Genomic DNA, 16,062 nt, shown 5'->3' on the forward strand with positions numbered 1-16,062 from the left:
ATGGCAGAGTAGCTTGGCAGAATTTATCCCTTCAAAACCAGACCAAACAAAAACTAGGCGGAAGGAGGCAAGCATGGGGCGCTGACTCCTGCGGTCAGGGTCAGGAAACTGACCTCCCCAGACCTGAGGTCCCGCAAGGTGAAAGGGTGAGAGAGGTTCACTGAAGGAGGAGAACCGAGTCCCTCGCGGGGTAGGGGCATCGCTGGGTACAATGGTTTCCAGAAAATCAACGGCAATGGATACTGAGATGTTCAACAGTTACGCTGGACGAGACTTCCACTTGCCCTCCAGGAAACCCAAGATTATCCCTTTTGATTACTCAGGTCCTCCCCTCCTCGTCTAGGCTAAACTTGCCCTCTCATCAATTTCTCACTCTTTTCCCTGGGATCACCACTCCCTGTTCCCCAAGACGTGGCCACACTCTCCCAGCATTAACACTCTCCATCCTCCTTTTTCCTCTGCCCCACCCCCCTTTCCTGGGCTTCTGCCTCCTCCCCCCTCTCCTTTCCAGACGCCCCTCACTTCGCTTCCCACTGAAACCAACCTCGGGGATCTAGTCGGGGACTCGTGGCGGCAGGTGGATGGGCGGGAAGGGCGGGACGCGGCTGGAGTTAGCGGGACACGGGCATCACCGCTGGCGGGTCTCTCGGGGCGGGAGGGAGAGCGGGTCCAGCCCCTCCTGGCGGGCGGGCCGGGGGGCGGTCCCAGGCCTCCCGCTTGCGGCCGCGGCTCCGCGTGCGCCCTCAGCGCTCCAGTCGGCGGGAGCCCAGGTGCCGGCGGGCAGGACGCACCCGAGGATGTGCGGCTGGCAGCTGCTCCTGCTCTGGGGGCTGCTCCCCAGAGCGGCGGAGGGGGGCTCGGGGCAACCTTTCCCCCACCGCACCCTCCTGGACTCGGAGGGCAAGTACTGGCTGAGCTGGGGCCCGCGGGGCGGCCGGCTCGCCTTCCGCCTCGAGGTGCACACGGCCGGCTACGTGGGCTTCGGCTTCTCGCCCACCGGGGCCATGGCTGCGGCCGACATCGTCGTGGGCGGGGTGGCCCACGGGCGGCCCTACCTCCAGGTAAGCGCGTCCCCTCCCGGAGCCTCCCCTCAGGGCCCCGCCCGTCCCGACCCCGGTCAGGCAGGGCTGCGTGGCGCCCCCAGGCCAACCCGTTTCCTCTCCGGGTGAGGCTATACGCTGCCGCCCCCCGCAGCGCCACACCCGGCAGCCCCAGCCAGGCACCCCCTTCGCCGTCAGCTCCTGCACCCCCAGAGCCTAAGGCGCCCGCGGCTGGGCTCCCCAGCTCGCCTCCCGGCTCCGAGGTTTCGCCCGGGGAAGCTGAGCACGGTGACCCCAGACAGCTCTCCGTCTCCGAACCCTGTCCCGTCCCCAGCGCCCCACTTAATACATCCCCCATGTACACACCTGCCACGTACCCCTACTTTTTCCCTGATGGGAAAGGAGAGGGACCCGGCTTTGGGGACCTAACGAGTCAGCGCTCAAGGTTCAAGGGACCAGAGAGCTTTAGCATCTGCTGTCTTGCTGTCTGGGGTCCGGGATCTCGGAAGTCCCCACATGGCGGCTATTCTGGAGCCTCCGGCTGGGTCAGTTACCTCGTCCGAGAAATGAATGGAAACGTCCCCAAGAATCCTTAGGAACTTTGCTATTCCCAGAGCCATTAGAAAGCCGCAAAAACTCTGGTTTCCTCAGTCCGCAGGCAAAACCCCCTATTAAGTGGCAAAACTTTTCACTTACTTTAATAGCTAACAAAATTAATTTGACAGCTGCCGATTTACTTTGAAAGAGCCCGAGTACAGACATTGTCTGTTTATAGACGTTTTGTGAATAAGAAAAAATAAAAAAGGATTGTGAGATGACTAGAAGGATTAGGTAGTTAGGTTTTCTGGACATCTTTGCTTATTTGATCTTGATCAACATTTGGACACTTCTCCACCATTTCATAACATCGTGGTGAATACACTGTTACTTATCAAAGTTCATCCCAAAATACTGCCCTTTGCCAAAAGTCTCTTGATCCAGATGCAAATTAGTTGTGTTGGCATTGTGTTAAGGCTTTGACGATATTAAAATCGAGGTACTCGGTGGATTTCGAAGAGCATTTCTTAGTCATTTTATTTTCCTCTTCTAAGTTTGATTTCCACAGCATTCTGACTGAGATGCCATTAATTTTGGACCCTAATTCTGGCATTGAGCTATTAACTCTGGCTAGATAAACAAAATGACAGCAATAAAAACTTTAAAGCCGTTCCGCTGTCTAATTTTTCATAAACGAATCCTTTCCTCCCAAGATAAGAATGCTGCAACTCCGATAAAATAAAGTTTTATGAGGATTACACTCTTTTGAAATCATTGATGTAGAAATTTTTTTCTGTTGCAGCATATCAGACATTAAATTTATAAACCAAGAATTTGAATTATTTAAATACCTATTTGAGACAAGTCTTTTGTTGTTGTTGTTGTTGTTGTTGTTGTTGTTGGTTTGTTCAGGATGGGGAGGGTCATATGCCCCTTAACTATCCTTCCATATTTTATTGAAGGGAGCATGGAAAAGCTTACTCTGGTGATACCATAAAACAGAGCATGTATACTTGATATTGTTTTCACTGAAAGAATAGCATTTCTAGAAAGCCCATCCAATTTGATATCAAATGAAAGGCTAAGAGTAGAAATCTGTTTCAGCATGCTATAATGGGCACACCACAAGCACAGAGTTGTTAAACTGCAGCGTTTTCTTGCTGCTGGTGGTTCTTCATAAAGATCGCATACAAAATCAATTAAGTGCTCTTTAGATTGGTTTCCAGCCACAGAACATTTCTTAATTAGTAAACACTTATCACTATGAGATAAGCCTTAGAAATGGACACTACTAATATATTTAATCAGCGCGAATTAGGACTTTCAATTCTATTTTTATTTCTAAAGAAATAAAATCCTTATTTTCATAGATAAAGGATAATCATTTTCCTAGTTGACTGACATCTTTTACTATTCCATTTCCTTAGACATCCCACTCATTTTAGGACATATAGTAGACAATAAAAAATTATGCTTATCAGTTAAGTAGAAAGAAATTTTATTAAAGAACTCTTTAATAAAATGAAAGACCCCAAACACTGAAAATAAAAAGAAATAAATCAGTTCCAGCTGGATCATCCAGTCTGGGTGATTCAATTTTCCAACACTTGAAATTGAATCTTCTCCCTGAAAAGTATAAATCTGAGATTCTTTATACAGTAACTTCATCCTTAGCAACTCTATCAAAAAGTAGAGAGCGTTCTTAAACACAGTGTATGTGATTCCATTAGTAGACATTGAATTTTGTGTAATTTACTCCCAGTGAGAACAAACTGTGCATGAAACAATCCAGCAAAAAGCACTGGCTTCTGGGACACCATATTGGATAGCATCAGGCTGTGTGACAACAATCTAAGTTGACATCCTGGTTACCTCCCCTCGTGGCTATTTTCCATATATTTTATTTCATCCTTATTTAATTTTGAAAAATTGACCTTTAGATTTTTTTTACATTCTATTATTTTTCTCTCTTTTATTTTTCTGATGATCTTAAACTCTGGTTTTCAATATGATGTTAACACCTGGATAACTATATAAGAGTAAATCCCAACCAGCCAGGTAGAGAATTGTTGGCTAAATAGATGTCACAAACCCAAATGCCCGAAGGGGTCAGGCAGCAGATGTAGAATAGTGGCAAGGCTTGAGTGGGTCGGGCAGGATATCAAGCCGCAGAGCTGAGGGGATTGAGGAAACCAGAGTTTCTGCATGTGAATTACTGTTCCGTGGGGATGCAAATCAAGTATTGCCAGATCTTCTGTTTGTTTTTTGGAAAGTAGACCAATTTTTAGATTGCGTGTGTGTATGTAAATAAAATCTCCTGATTACTAAATAGCAGCCCCAGTTGGCATTGGTACAAAGCACCATGTAGTGCACATAGACACAGACGATTTCAGCTGAGGTATATCCCATGGGCAGCTTAATGTGGGACCAAGAGGGAAAAAGTTAAAGTTAATAAAGAATTATGAAAACCCATGAAAAGCAGAGAGGCAGTTCCCATTTCTCTTCAGGCCAGGCTTATTCTGTGCCCGGAAATGTCCAGTGTCAGAGGGAACCTCACCCCTTCTTCTGGTTATCTATCCTTGTGTAATGAACCACCCCAAAACTTAGTGGCTTAACACAGTGACAACACTTACGTTGCTCACAAAGCTGCAGCTGAGCAGGCTTAGTGGTGCTAGGTCTCTGCTCCAAGGTGAGTGGTTGGAGTCATCTGGAGGCTCTCTTCACTCGTTTGTCTGACTAGCAGTTGATGTTGGCTATTGGCTGTTGACTGGACCTCTGCCCGTGCTGCGGTTGGAACGAGCCCTCTCCATGTAGCGGCTCGGCTTCCTCACAGCACAGTAGCTGGGTCCCAAGAGGGAACATCCCAAGGGGCCCAGGTGGGAACTGTACAACCCTTTAGAATTTAGCCTCAGTGTCATGGGCTGTGTCTCCTGCTGCAGTCCCAGCCCCACTGGATTCGAGAGGGAACACAGACTCCATTTCAACTTCACAGTATGAGGAGGTCACATGGGAATAGAATACATCAGTGTGGCCAACACAGGAAAATGGGATGTGAGAAGATGGTCATGTCCCAGGTCTTAGGTGAGTCCCTGGGACATGCCCTGCCCAGTGAGGGTCCTTGGCTTTGTGCAGGAAACAATTCAAGAGCAAGCCATAGTTGAGTAAAAGCAGATTTATTCAGAGATGCCCACTCCATAGGCAGAATGTAGGTCATCTCAGAAGGCCAGAGAGTGACCATGAGGTGGGGGATTTTTAGTTTTTATGGGCCTGGTAACTTCATATGCTGACAAGTAGGGGAATTATTCCATCTACTTTGGGGAAGGGGCTGGGATTCCCAGGAATTGGTCCACCGCCCTCTTTTTGACCTTTTATGGTTATCCTCAGAACTGTTGTGGCACCTGTGGGAGTGCTACTTAGCATGCTAATATATTACAATGAGCGTATAATGAACTCAAGGTCTACCGAAGGTCAACTCTCCCACCGTCTTGGGCCTCAAGGTCTGTTAGGAGTTGAATCTGCCGTGTCATTCCTTTAATGGTTGTGCCCTGCCCCCTTTCCTCCTGTCTTATGACCATCTTTGGAAAATCCATGCTACAACACCCATCCTCACTGACTTGCCAGTCTCCCTTCTGCCACCACTTTGAGTACCTGTCTACATGCATCCACTCTCTTGACACTGTTGAGATTGGGAGGCAAGTGTTTACTTATTCACCATCTTTCCTTTTTCTCTCTCTCTCTCACACACACACACAGACACACACACACACACACACACACACACACATCACTCACAAGGAGTTAGTGAACAGCTAGTCCCCCAATGCACACTCCGTCCACCCCCTCCCCAGAAAAGGAGTTTTAAACCTCCACAACCTCATATTTTTCAGTGGTTCCCTAATCACTAATTCAGGGTTGGACCTGATGAGACTACCTCCAGGGGGCAGTGAGACGTTTGCTTGTAGGCTTGTGGAGTGTAAAATCGGATTGTGGTTTCCTTGCTTGGACACCCTTAAAACTAGACACAGAGGTGAGGTATTGTGGAAATTTGCCCTGCTCGTTTAGTAACCCTCTGACCCTGTATAGAGATATGTCTTCAGATGGTCTATAACCAGGTGCGATCAAAATGGGAAAAAAAAATATTGTGGTTGCTAAGTGAAGCCAGTCTCAGTGTCATCTATTGGATACTTTGCTCTGGAGTGGCTCACGGCTGGGGACACATTACCCCTGGGATGCTGCTGAGGTTAGCTTTGATTCTGCCTTACACCAAATTGCCAGGGGTCGGGGTGAGAAGCAGTCTTGCCTTTTGCCTTGGCTTTTGAGAACCTAACTATATTGTCTCAATGGGTTAACTCACGTCTCACTTCCCTGATGGATTTGTGTCCTTTCCTTGTACTTTGCCCCTTTTTGACACAGAGCAATCCCACCCCCACCAAGCCACTTAGCAACTGTGAGTCCCCATTTGAAGGAAGTAATCCGGCTTGATGAATACCCAGTTTGTGCAAGTTAGAGAAGAGGGCAGCATTGTCAGATATGCCTGTTGAATTTGCACAAAAAATGATTCCCTCTTCCTTTGGGGGTGTAAATCGCTGGTGAATGGAGGCTGAAACATATGTCATCATTTGTTACTGCCTTGCTTGTTGGCTGTCTCTACAACTGAAACCTTTCTGTGATGAGAAGTAAGTCCTCAGCAGCAGGGTAATTGCTGCTGGGCTGCTTGCTGAGGAAGTGCTTGGAAATTGTGCTGTGATGTGAAATCACAGAAAACAGTGAGCATTCTTTGTGGTTAAGGATGTGCTTCTTTTAAGTGCACCCCAGCCAACGGCAACAAAGAAATGTTTGGAAAGCAAATTGAAAAGCTGTAAAGGAAAGGCAAAGAGAGTGTGCAACCCTGACATGGCTCAGCTGGGGCTTTGTTAAGAGATATTTATAAATCTTCAAATTATGCTCCCCTCCCCCCTGGCAATTTCCAGATGACGAGGGGACCTCTCCAAGCTTCGTGCTTTGTGTATTAGTAATAAATACACATGTACTAGGCTAAGCTTGACCATGAACACGAAGGCACCACGCTACTCTTCAGCTGTGTGTTCTCCCTGGCAGAGCAGATGGTTTTGTAAAAAGCCAGCCTGAGGAAACAGGCAGACCTAAGAGCAAAGAGAACAACGCACCTGAATTGACCATCAAAGTTCAAGGCTTCAGGCGACCAACGCTGTATCTCTGGATTCTTGCATGGAGAGGCAAGAGTCCACTTCAAAGTTAATGATGGTTTATTGATTCATCATTTGTAATAGAGCCCTATTGAAATAAAGTTGCTGGCAAAAGGAATGAATTCATTATATAGCATCATGTTTCTGGAAATGTTTGATCCATATGTAAAAAAAAAAAAAAAACCCTGCATATGGATGCCTCATGGTGCTGTTTATTGTTAACTTTTGAAAAATAATTAGTACAGAACTTTTGAATAGAAATATTTCTCCAGGAAACTTCTTCTCAATCTACGTCTTTTTAACTTACTAAATTCAAGGATTGATCAAAAAAAAAAAAAAGAAAAGAAAAAGCTTTCTCATAAGGGCAGTAAGGACAGCATATAGCACAGCACATAAGCAGAGAATTCAGAAAAAATGAAAATAATTTCAAATGTATCATTTTTTGTTAACTGTAAAAATGGGATTATATATCTGAGTGCTGTGCAAATAATGTGTGTAGTAAACCTGATTTACTATTGAGGTCTTTCATATTCATCCTACGTAGCCAAAAAAAAAAATTAGGAGAAAATCTTTTTTAAACATTTTTTGCTTTTACAAATTAAATATTGATGTTTTGTGTATTTTCTTGCTGCTGTTAAGAGCTCAGACTTGAGCCGATTCCCCTCAGTTTCCTAAACCACCCCCACCCCAATTTTACAGTCAAGAAACTGAGCCTGAGGTACCTATTGAATGGCTTGTTGGAGGCCATACAGATCATAGCCTGGATTCATTTCCTCTCAGTCCTGGTTTGGTGTTCTTTCTTCTCCTGCAAGCAACTGGTAGCTTACATAAAAACATTCAGTTTTCTTCCTCCGTAGTGAGAGACTGCTTTAATGAAATACATTTTTAAACAGATTGATACAATAAAATCGTATGATTTCCCTTACTACTTTTGTTGCACTGTAAATGTCGCAGGTATATGTTTTTGTGGTGTGGTTTTTCATTCCCCGAGTTCTTACTATACACCACACATTATGATAAGTCCTAAAAGTGTGTAATCTCATGTTGTTCTCACAAGAACCCTATGAAGTCAGTATCTTCTTTCTCCCATTTTGTAGACGTATAAACTCGAGGCTCCAGGCCACAAAGCCTGGGACCTCTTTGTGACTTTCATATGACTATTGCAGGGCTCACTGATAGGCAGGGAATGTTGGAATGTTCATTTATTCCTTCAGCCAATATTTATGGACTGTTTATTGACTAGTTCTAGATGCTGAGGGCGTGGCACTGAGTGAGAAGAAATCAGTGGTACCGTGGAGCTCACATTTTGCTGAGAGAGGGTAAACAAATAAATAAGCGAGAAAAATACCAGAAAGTGTGTTAAGTGCTGTGCAGAGAATTAAAATATGGTGATGTGATAAGGAGCAACTGTGTTGGCTATTTCAGGTTAGGATGCTTATAACCAAAGCATGAAGGAAAACAAGTGTCCCAAGTTTTAAAGATTGTCTTTTAAGATTAACCATAGTGTTTAATTCAAAATATTATATACTATGAAGAAGATTATCTGGCATGGGCATCAAAGGACTCAGTAGACCTTGAGTATAGGAGACTGCCTACCTGGAGGAAATATAATTAATGTTTTTTCAAATGTGTCTGAACCACAGGAGCTCTCTCTGCTACTTCTGTGGCATTGTTACACAGATGTTTAGTGAGCTCAACCAGAGTCCTTCTATTTTTTTTTTTTTTAACCAGAGTCCTAGCTTTGATCTGGAGACTTGGTGAAGTTTCTTTCTTAATACTAGGTGTGATTGTTTTCCTCATACGCTGTGTTCTTTCTCATCTTCAATAATATGAGAGAGCTAAAGGACTTTGAGAACCCAGATCAACAAAACCACATGCATCTGGGGAAGATTTCCATCTTTCAGGCCCTTTTTAAATGAAAACTTTGAAATCTCAGTTTCTTAGATATAACTAAATGCTACCATTTTTCCCCCCTGCAAAACTTCATGCACAGAAACTCACTCATACAAGAAAACTCATGGCAGATGAAACCACACAGAAGCAAGGCCTCCTGGTACTTTGGCCATCCACATCCCTTTGGACAGGGCCAGGATGATCCACGCTGAGGCAGACTGTAGTCCAGGGGTGAACAGGTGGTGCTGGCAGAGGACTGAGAACTGAGAAAGAGACTCCCTACATTGGAATTTCCCAAATTTGTCTGTGCATTTAGAATCACTTGGGCATCTTTTAAAAATTCCAGTCCAGACAAATACCCTCCCTTCCCCGTATCAATCAAATCACAGTCTCTGAGGGGTGGACACAGACATTAATGTATGTTAAAGTTTCTTAATTGATTCTAATGTGCAGACAAGTTCAGGGACGACTCACCTTTTGTGGTCAGGCCTTTGATAGAAATCAGGTGACTCCTTTGTTGTCCACCTCTAGAAGTTTGGAAGATTCTAGGTCCTGAGCATGGGGATGCAAAGCAGGATTCCTGACAAAGCAATTTGGAGTGATGTCTGAAGCCAGGGCTAGCATATGCTTAGATATTTAAAGTTATTTTGTAAAATAGAAAAAGTGGGTTTTCTAGAATTGAAACACTTCTGAGATGGGTTTAACACATTTGGTGATAATTCTAAGTATCTTCTCAAAGTTACATGCTGACACAGGAGTGGCAGTGGAAGAACCATGGGTCGTGGTGGATTTTAAAACATGCTGAGCCAGAGATCTCCCTCCTCCTCACAGCCCTCTGCCATTCCTATACACCTTTTGTCAGTTGGCATTACCTGCTGTATTTCTAAGAAACAGAAATGTCTGCCCACATGGAGTCTGAAATTCATAGGTTATATATGGCCACAGGGCACTAAAGGAATACTAAAAAATGAAAGTCCCAGATAATTCTCAGCCTGTATTTAAGCCAAGAGGCATGTTCTGCTCTAAAATCTTTTATTAGAATTAATAATAACAAAATGGACTCCCTTTGTATTTGGAAAAATTCCAAAGCATCTTTCCAGTTATGTAAATAGATATTCTTTCCCTTCCCTCCTTCGTTTTCCAAGGTTACTAATAAGCAGTGAAATGCCCTAAAGCTCTCATTACAGCAGGGAAGAGGAGGAAAAGTAGAAAGCATGGTGGATAATTCGTGTTTTAATAGGGTAGGGATGGAACATCTATAAGCTTATGACTATGTCAGAGCTGCCTCATCTTCCTGAGGGACCAGGAAATAGTCTATGTGCCTGGTGGGTCCTCAAGAAACACCTGCTGAGTAACTGCTGGGCAGCTAAAGCAAGGAGTGCTGGTGTGAATCCAGCACTGGTTGCTACTTATTCACTGTGTGGCCCTTGGCAATCTCCTTAACCTCATTAAAGTGATAGTTCCCTTTACGAAGAAGGGAATTGGGATATCTAATGCATGGGGTTTTGTGAGGATTAAATGAAACAGGCATGTAAAGCTCTTAGAGAATGTGGCACTTTGAAAGTACTCAATAAATCCAAGATATTATTATTATGAGTCAATCACTTAGTAAAATAGCAGAACTGTCAGAAGATTACATTGAGACAAATGTCCCAGATTTTCAACTTGGGAGAAAAAATATCTACTAAAGGAATAGATGGGGAGATTGATAGCAGTTTTTGAGAACATTCAAGGACAAACTTTAAGCAATTGTTTTGTGAATGCTTCGCTTTGACCAATTGGCTTGTGACTAGAGATCAACATGGTTTCAATAGACACAGATTATCTTGTCAAGACTGCATTTTCTTTTGCATTTGATTTTGCTGGACCTGTGGCTGGGGTAATAAATAAATAAAGGTGTGCCTGAATGATCCTAAGGTAACTAGCAGGTCTCTTATGATGTCCTTGTAGAAGATGGACTAATAAAGTTGAATGAGGTATCATAAATATTTAAACATCCATACCCAAAACATGCTGATGACACACTGACTACATTCGTCTATGGAATAAAGACTCAAAAGATAGTGATATATTGAAATAAAGGAAACTAAAGGTTAAAAATTCACTGAGAATACAAATAAAGTTAGACACTTGGTTAAATAATTAGTTGCATCTGTCCAAATATGTGTGAAATTGGACTTAATTAGAAGAAAAAGATCTAAATTTTAGTTCATTTTAAGCTCAAAAGAAGTGCTCGCTGAGCACACAGATGCAATATTAGCTATGAACTCTAGGCCTACATCAAGTGAAGGAATCCTGACATTATATTCTGCACCAGGCTAACCATACCAGGAGATACCTTCTAGAATAACATTTTCAAAGAATGTGTGAGTGAACTGGAACATTCTAAAGAAGGTTGAAATCTCTGGAAATTGGAGTACCTAAGTAATGGGAAACTGCTGGCAATGTTTGGTTGGAGGAAAAACAATTAGAAAAGACATGCTCATTGTCTTTGAAATAGTGGACCATCTTCCTCAAGAAATACGGATTAGATGCTACCTACTAGACTCCTGAAGGAAGAAAAAAGACCCAATTAATATACATTTAAGGTAGAAGATTTTAGGTTAGTGTAAGAAATACATTTCTGACCATCAACAGTATTAAAATTGAATGAGCTGCCTTGTGAGGTTTTCAGCTCATGAACTTTGTCACTGGAGATACTGAATACTGTCTTAAAAATATTTTTGAGAGAAATCCTCCTTTGGTAGAAGCTAGGATTAGGTACCCTTGAGTGTGATGCTGAAAATAAATTTACTCCACATTCTGGCTTTAAGGTTACTCAAGAAATTAATAAGAGGGAGGACATTAGCAACTGTGAAGCTGTGTTGTTTTTTTTTAACCTACCTCAAGAAGTTCTCCGGTCTCTGTGGATGTCCACTGAGTCATTACAATAGTTATGAGGGTATTTCATTTCTTTCCCTATGATATATTTCAGTATATTTTAATTATATTAGTGAACATATATTAATGATACATAGTGAAAACATGTTAGTTTTGAAACCTAAAAATATAAGGAAAAAAGAACAAAATATTTTGTGCTTGTAGATACTCAAAAGAATTAGAGGGCCTCAGGATTAAGGCTGAAGGTAAAGTCGATGAGTTCCTGAAACTTGGCTGATGCATTATTTTGATCAAAGAATGGTCTGCATATCCTCTGCTTCCTGACCTTCCCACCTGGAGGTCCAGGTGGGCATCTCAAACTGAACCTCATTTGCCCTCAACCTCTTCTTCCCCAGCCTTCCCTGTCTCAGGCAATGGCACCTCCCGGGAGCTCCAGTCAAAAATTGCAGGTCATCCTTATTTTTTTTTTTTTATGTTTTCATGTGTCTTTTTTCCTAACATTTTTTATTGAGTTACAGTCATTTTACAATGTTGTGTCAAATTCCAGTGTAGAGTACAATTTTTCAGTTATACATGAACATACATATATATTCATTGTCACATTTTTTTCACTGTGAGCTACCACAAGATCCTGTATATATTTCCCTGTGCTATACAGTATAATCTTGTTATCTATTCTACATTTTGAAATCCCATTCTGTTCCTTCCCACCTCCCTGCCCCCTTGTCAACCACAAGTTTGCATTCTATGTCCATGAGTCTGTTTCCGTTTTGTACTTACGTTTTTTGTTTTTTTTTTTTAGATTCCACATATGAGCAATCTCATATGGTATTTTTCTTTCTCTTTCTGGCTTACTTTACTTAGAATGACATTCTCTAGGAACATCCATGTTGCTGCAAATGGTGTTGTCGGTTTCTATGGCTGAGTAGTATTCCATTGTATAAATATACCACCTCTTCTTTATCCAGTCATCTGTTGATGGACATTAAGGCTGTTTCCATGTCTTGGCTATTGTAGATAGTGCTGCTATGAATATTGGGGTGCAGGTGTCTTTTTGAAGTAGGGTTCCTTCTGGATATATGCCCAGGAGTGGGATTCCTGGGTCATATGGTAAGTCTATTCCTAGTCTTTTGAGGAATCTCCATACTGTTTTCCACAGTGGCTGCACCAAACTGCATTCCCACCAGCAGTGTAGGAGGGTTCCATTTTCTCCACAGCCTGTCCAGCATTTGTCATTTGTGGACTTTTGAATGATAGCCATTCTGACTGACGTGAGGTGACAGGTCATCCTTATTTCTTCTCCTTTTTCTCTCTCTATAAAACCCATCTTCAGGTTCTGTTGATTCTTCCTTCAAACTAAATCTAAACCCCACCTACATCCCTTCACTTTTACTGCCACCACTCAAGCGTGACTCCTGTCTTCTGATCATGGCTTTTCTTCTTTCTTCTCCTTATTCTCTACACGGTGGCCACAGTAACACACACACACACACACACACACACACACACACACACACACACACACACACACGTCATGTCGACCAGAATATGGCACTTTCTGCGTAAAACTCAAATGACTTCTCTACATGCTTAGTGTTGAATTTGAACTCCCTACACTGACCTATGAGGTATCAAAACATCTGGGGCCTCATCTGACCCCTGTTGACCTTATGTATCTGTTCTGGGCACTACAGTTCAGTCATACTGGCTTTTATTTGCCTCACCAAACTGGATAAACCTTCCCCGACCCAGTCCACCTCCTTTAGGTCCTTTCTAATAGCTGCAGCCCCTGGATTTACTTCCTGCATGCTTTTCATGGCTGGCTCCAAATTGTAGTTTATTTCTCAAAGTAAGTGGTGACTTTTCTGATCCCTCAATCTAAAGGCTTTCTAATCCCTCTCTAGATCTCTGTTTTGTTCTTCTATAAGCACTTATTATTGAAATAGTTTTGGTTATATTATTATTTAAATTTTAAAAATTCTTTGCTTATCCTGCAACTAAACTATCAGTTTCATTATAATAAGGATTTTGTCTACTATACTTATAATCACGTGTTCTCAGCCCTACAACAGGGGCTGAGAGAAATAGTAGCCAGGCAATAAAATATGTTTTGGAAGAAAGGAGAGGAAGAAGGGAAGGAGGAAGGCGGGAAGGAGGAAGACAGGAAGGAGCTTTCTCCCCCGAATTTATTCCTTGCATAAGCTGGTCATGGAGAGTTAAGAGAAGTCACCTAAAATTTTGGAAAAATTACGATGATGGAATAGGATGAAGTAAAATAGCATCTTATTTCAATGGTAAGATCTGAAATTGTTTTTTTTTTTTCCATTGAAGTTTATTGTTAGAGATCCAGTCAAAGTTTTAATCTTGCACTGTATCTGATAATTCTATAATTATAGCAAATTATTAAATTACACGAAAACCAAAATGAGATGATTGGCTGTGGGAGAAGATTTGGGATGTGTATTTTCAGAAGGTGTCACTTAAAGGGCAAACAGATTGTTCAGGGGGATCCCGCACTGCAAGCTAACAGGGTTCATATTTTGGCATTCTGGTAGCTATTTGACAGATCCCTTATTAGACCTAGGGAGTTTCAGTTTTATCTGAAGTGGTTTCTAGAGACATGCCCCTTCTGTTTTGACATTCCTCTCAAATTTCTAAGATTAGTGAAGAAATAACTTGTTAAAATCAGCTTATACTGAAATCTGAAGATTATATAGTTTGCTTATACAGTTTTACGGTTTTTGGGGATCAAAGATTCTCTTAGACACACAAAAAATCTATTTTTATACTATCAATATTATTAGACCATCATAACACTTATAGAAATTGATATGACAAACAGAAATGTTTGAAACAAGGCTTTTGAGATTTAGAAAAAGAAGAAAAACTACAAGCACCTGTTGAAGAAAATGATGACAGATGGTAACATTTTTCTCAAGGTCCCCCATGCAGCTGTGCTTACACTCAGTTCTCAGGCAGGACCGGAGGTTATTCACATCTTTTATTACACCCAGAAGAGTTTTCACTTCATCCTGTTTAACACAGCACCAGGAAGAGCGCTTCTCTGTTGCAGAGATTTTATTCAAGAGAGAAAAAGACTGACAACGAGTGAGAACCAGTTTACCATCTGTGTACTTACGTTTTTTAACAAGAGGTCGTAGCAATCCTGTAGATTATCAAAGCTAGTGTTTTTGGTATGTTATCTTAGTTTGAAGGTGGCAATTAAGTACTCTGGCTGTCATGCTAAATACTAATGCCAACTTCTGCCGGTGCTGACTTACTACACAGCATTTCGAAACCTCAGTAATATACTTGATCATTTTTTTTTTCAAAGCATAACATGTTCCAAAGGAAAAATATGTTTCAGAAGTAATGTTTTTATGACACAACTGCAGATTAATTTTATTGCCAGAGTCTAATCATCAACTCAGATTGTCAAGGCTAACGGCTAATATTTTATCTTTAAAAGATACAAACAAGGTTAATACATGATTAATATAGTAAATCACAACAGAAACAAAAAATAAGACCTCAGTGATAATTCTCATTGAAGGCCGCATCTTGGTCACTGATAGTCTTGATGCAGTTATCTGAGTTAGAATATGATCGATGTCCACATAAAGCCATTTATCTTGGGAAATATTATTGCACATTTTACTTTACAGAACATTAAAAATGAATAAGCACAGAGAAGAGTGATTTCAGCATATCGGCTTTTATATTTACATAATTAAAACATCTACATATTTTTATTCTTTTAAAATTTTTATTTAATCTGATGTTTTGATGCCATTGGTGGCATTTTGCTTTTGACTTTAGACCAGTAGAATTCATCTTGGGCATGCCAAGAGAGGCAGTGGACTATCAGTGACCAAGATGCGGCCTATTTTCTTAAATTTTTACCCAGCCATGTTCATTGAGGTCATGTTGAATGAGGTTCATCTGGGTGGGAGGTATATATATTTAGGGGGGGTACGTATTTTTATTCTTAAACTCTTACAGAATCTTTACAGAATCATGATTCTCTGAGTGCTCCTCAACCCCCTTGCCTTCATAAGGTCTGTTTTTAATGATACTTAATTGGAGCCTACTTTTATTTATCAATATTTCCTGTTATAATTTATGCAATATATTTATAAGATGCATCATATTATTGGATTTTTATAATGGCTGTTATTTTTATAATCAGGCCATGACAGTGAGAATGCATTGTGATCAATATTCCTATTTTTATTTTAAAAGTCCTGGAATATCAAGTGCTATAGCAAGGCGGCTGAGGAAGGGCCTTCACCGTGGATGTCCAGTGAAGCTCCGTCTGGCTCCATGGCTACATGGGATGGGGAGTGGGAGTGAGGGGCACCATTTGGTTCTAATTCTAAAGGTGCAAATCAGATACTAAAAATGATCTGGAAAATTTCCTTAAATATCTAGTAAGTACAATACAGTGTGGTCTTGGGAAATAAATTTCTCAATGTTGTTATCAGTATTCAAATTCTTAACTGGTAAAT

The 16,062-nt window shown here is 41.7% G+C and overlaps 1 protein-coding gene across 2 annotated transcripts in view; it reads left to right on the forward strand.

The window, feature by feature from the left end:
- Positions 1–695: 695 nt before the first annotated feature.
- Positions 696–16,062, forward strand: part of MOXD1 (monooxygenase DBH like 1) — an 84,378-nt gene continuing 69,011 nt past the window's right edge. Inside the window, exon 1 of one of the 2 annotated variants that reach the window (XM_074368349.1) lies at positions 696–1,061. In XM_074368349.1, coding sequence (XP_074224450.1) covers positions 798–1,061 — 264 coding nt within the window. In that variant the 5' untranslated portion in view covers positions 696–797. The remainder of the gene's footprint in view (positions 1,062–16,062) is intronic. The other variant, XM_074368348.1, reaches the window with a different exon arrangement.

Source organism: Camelus bactrianus, chromosome 8 (genome assembly GCF_048773025.1).
Source record: "Camelus bactrianus isolate YW-2024 breed Bactrian camel chromosome 8, ASM4877302v1, whole genome shotgun sequence".
Classification (NCBI taxonomy): domain Eukaryota; kingdom Metazoa; phylum Chordata; class Mammalia; order Artiodactyla; family Camelidae; genus Camelus; species Camelus bactrianus.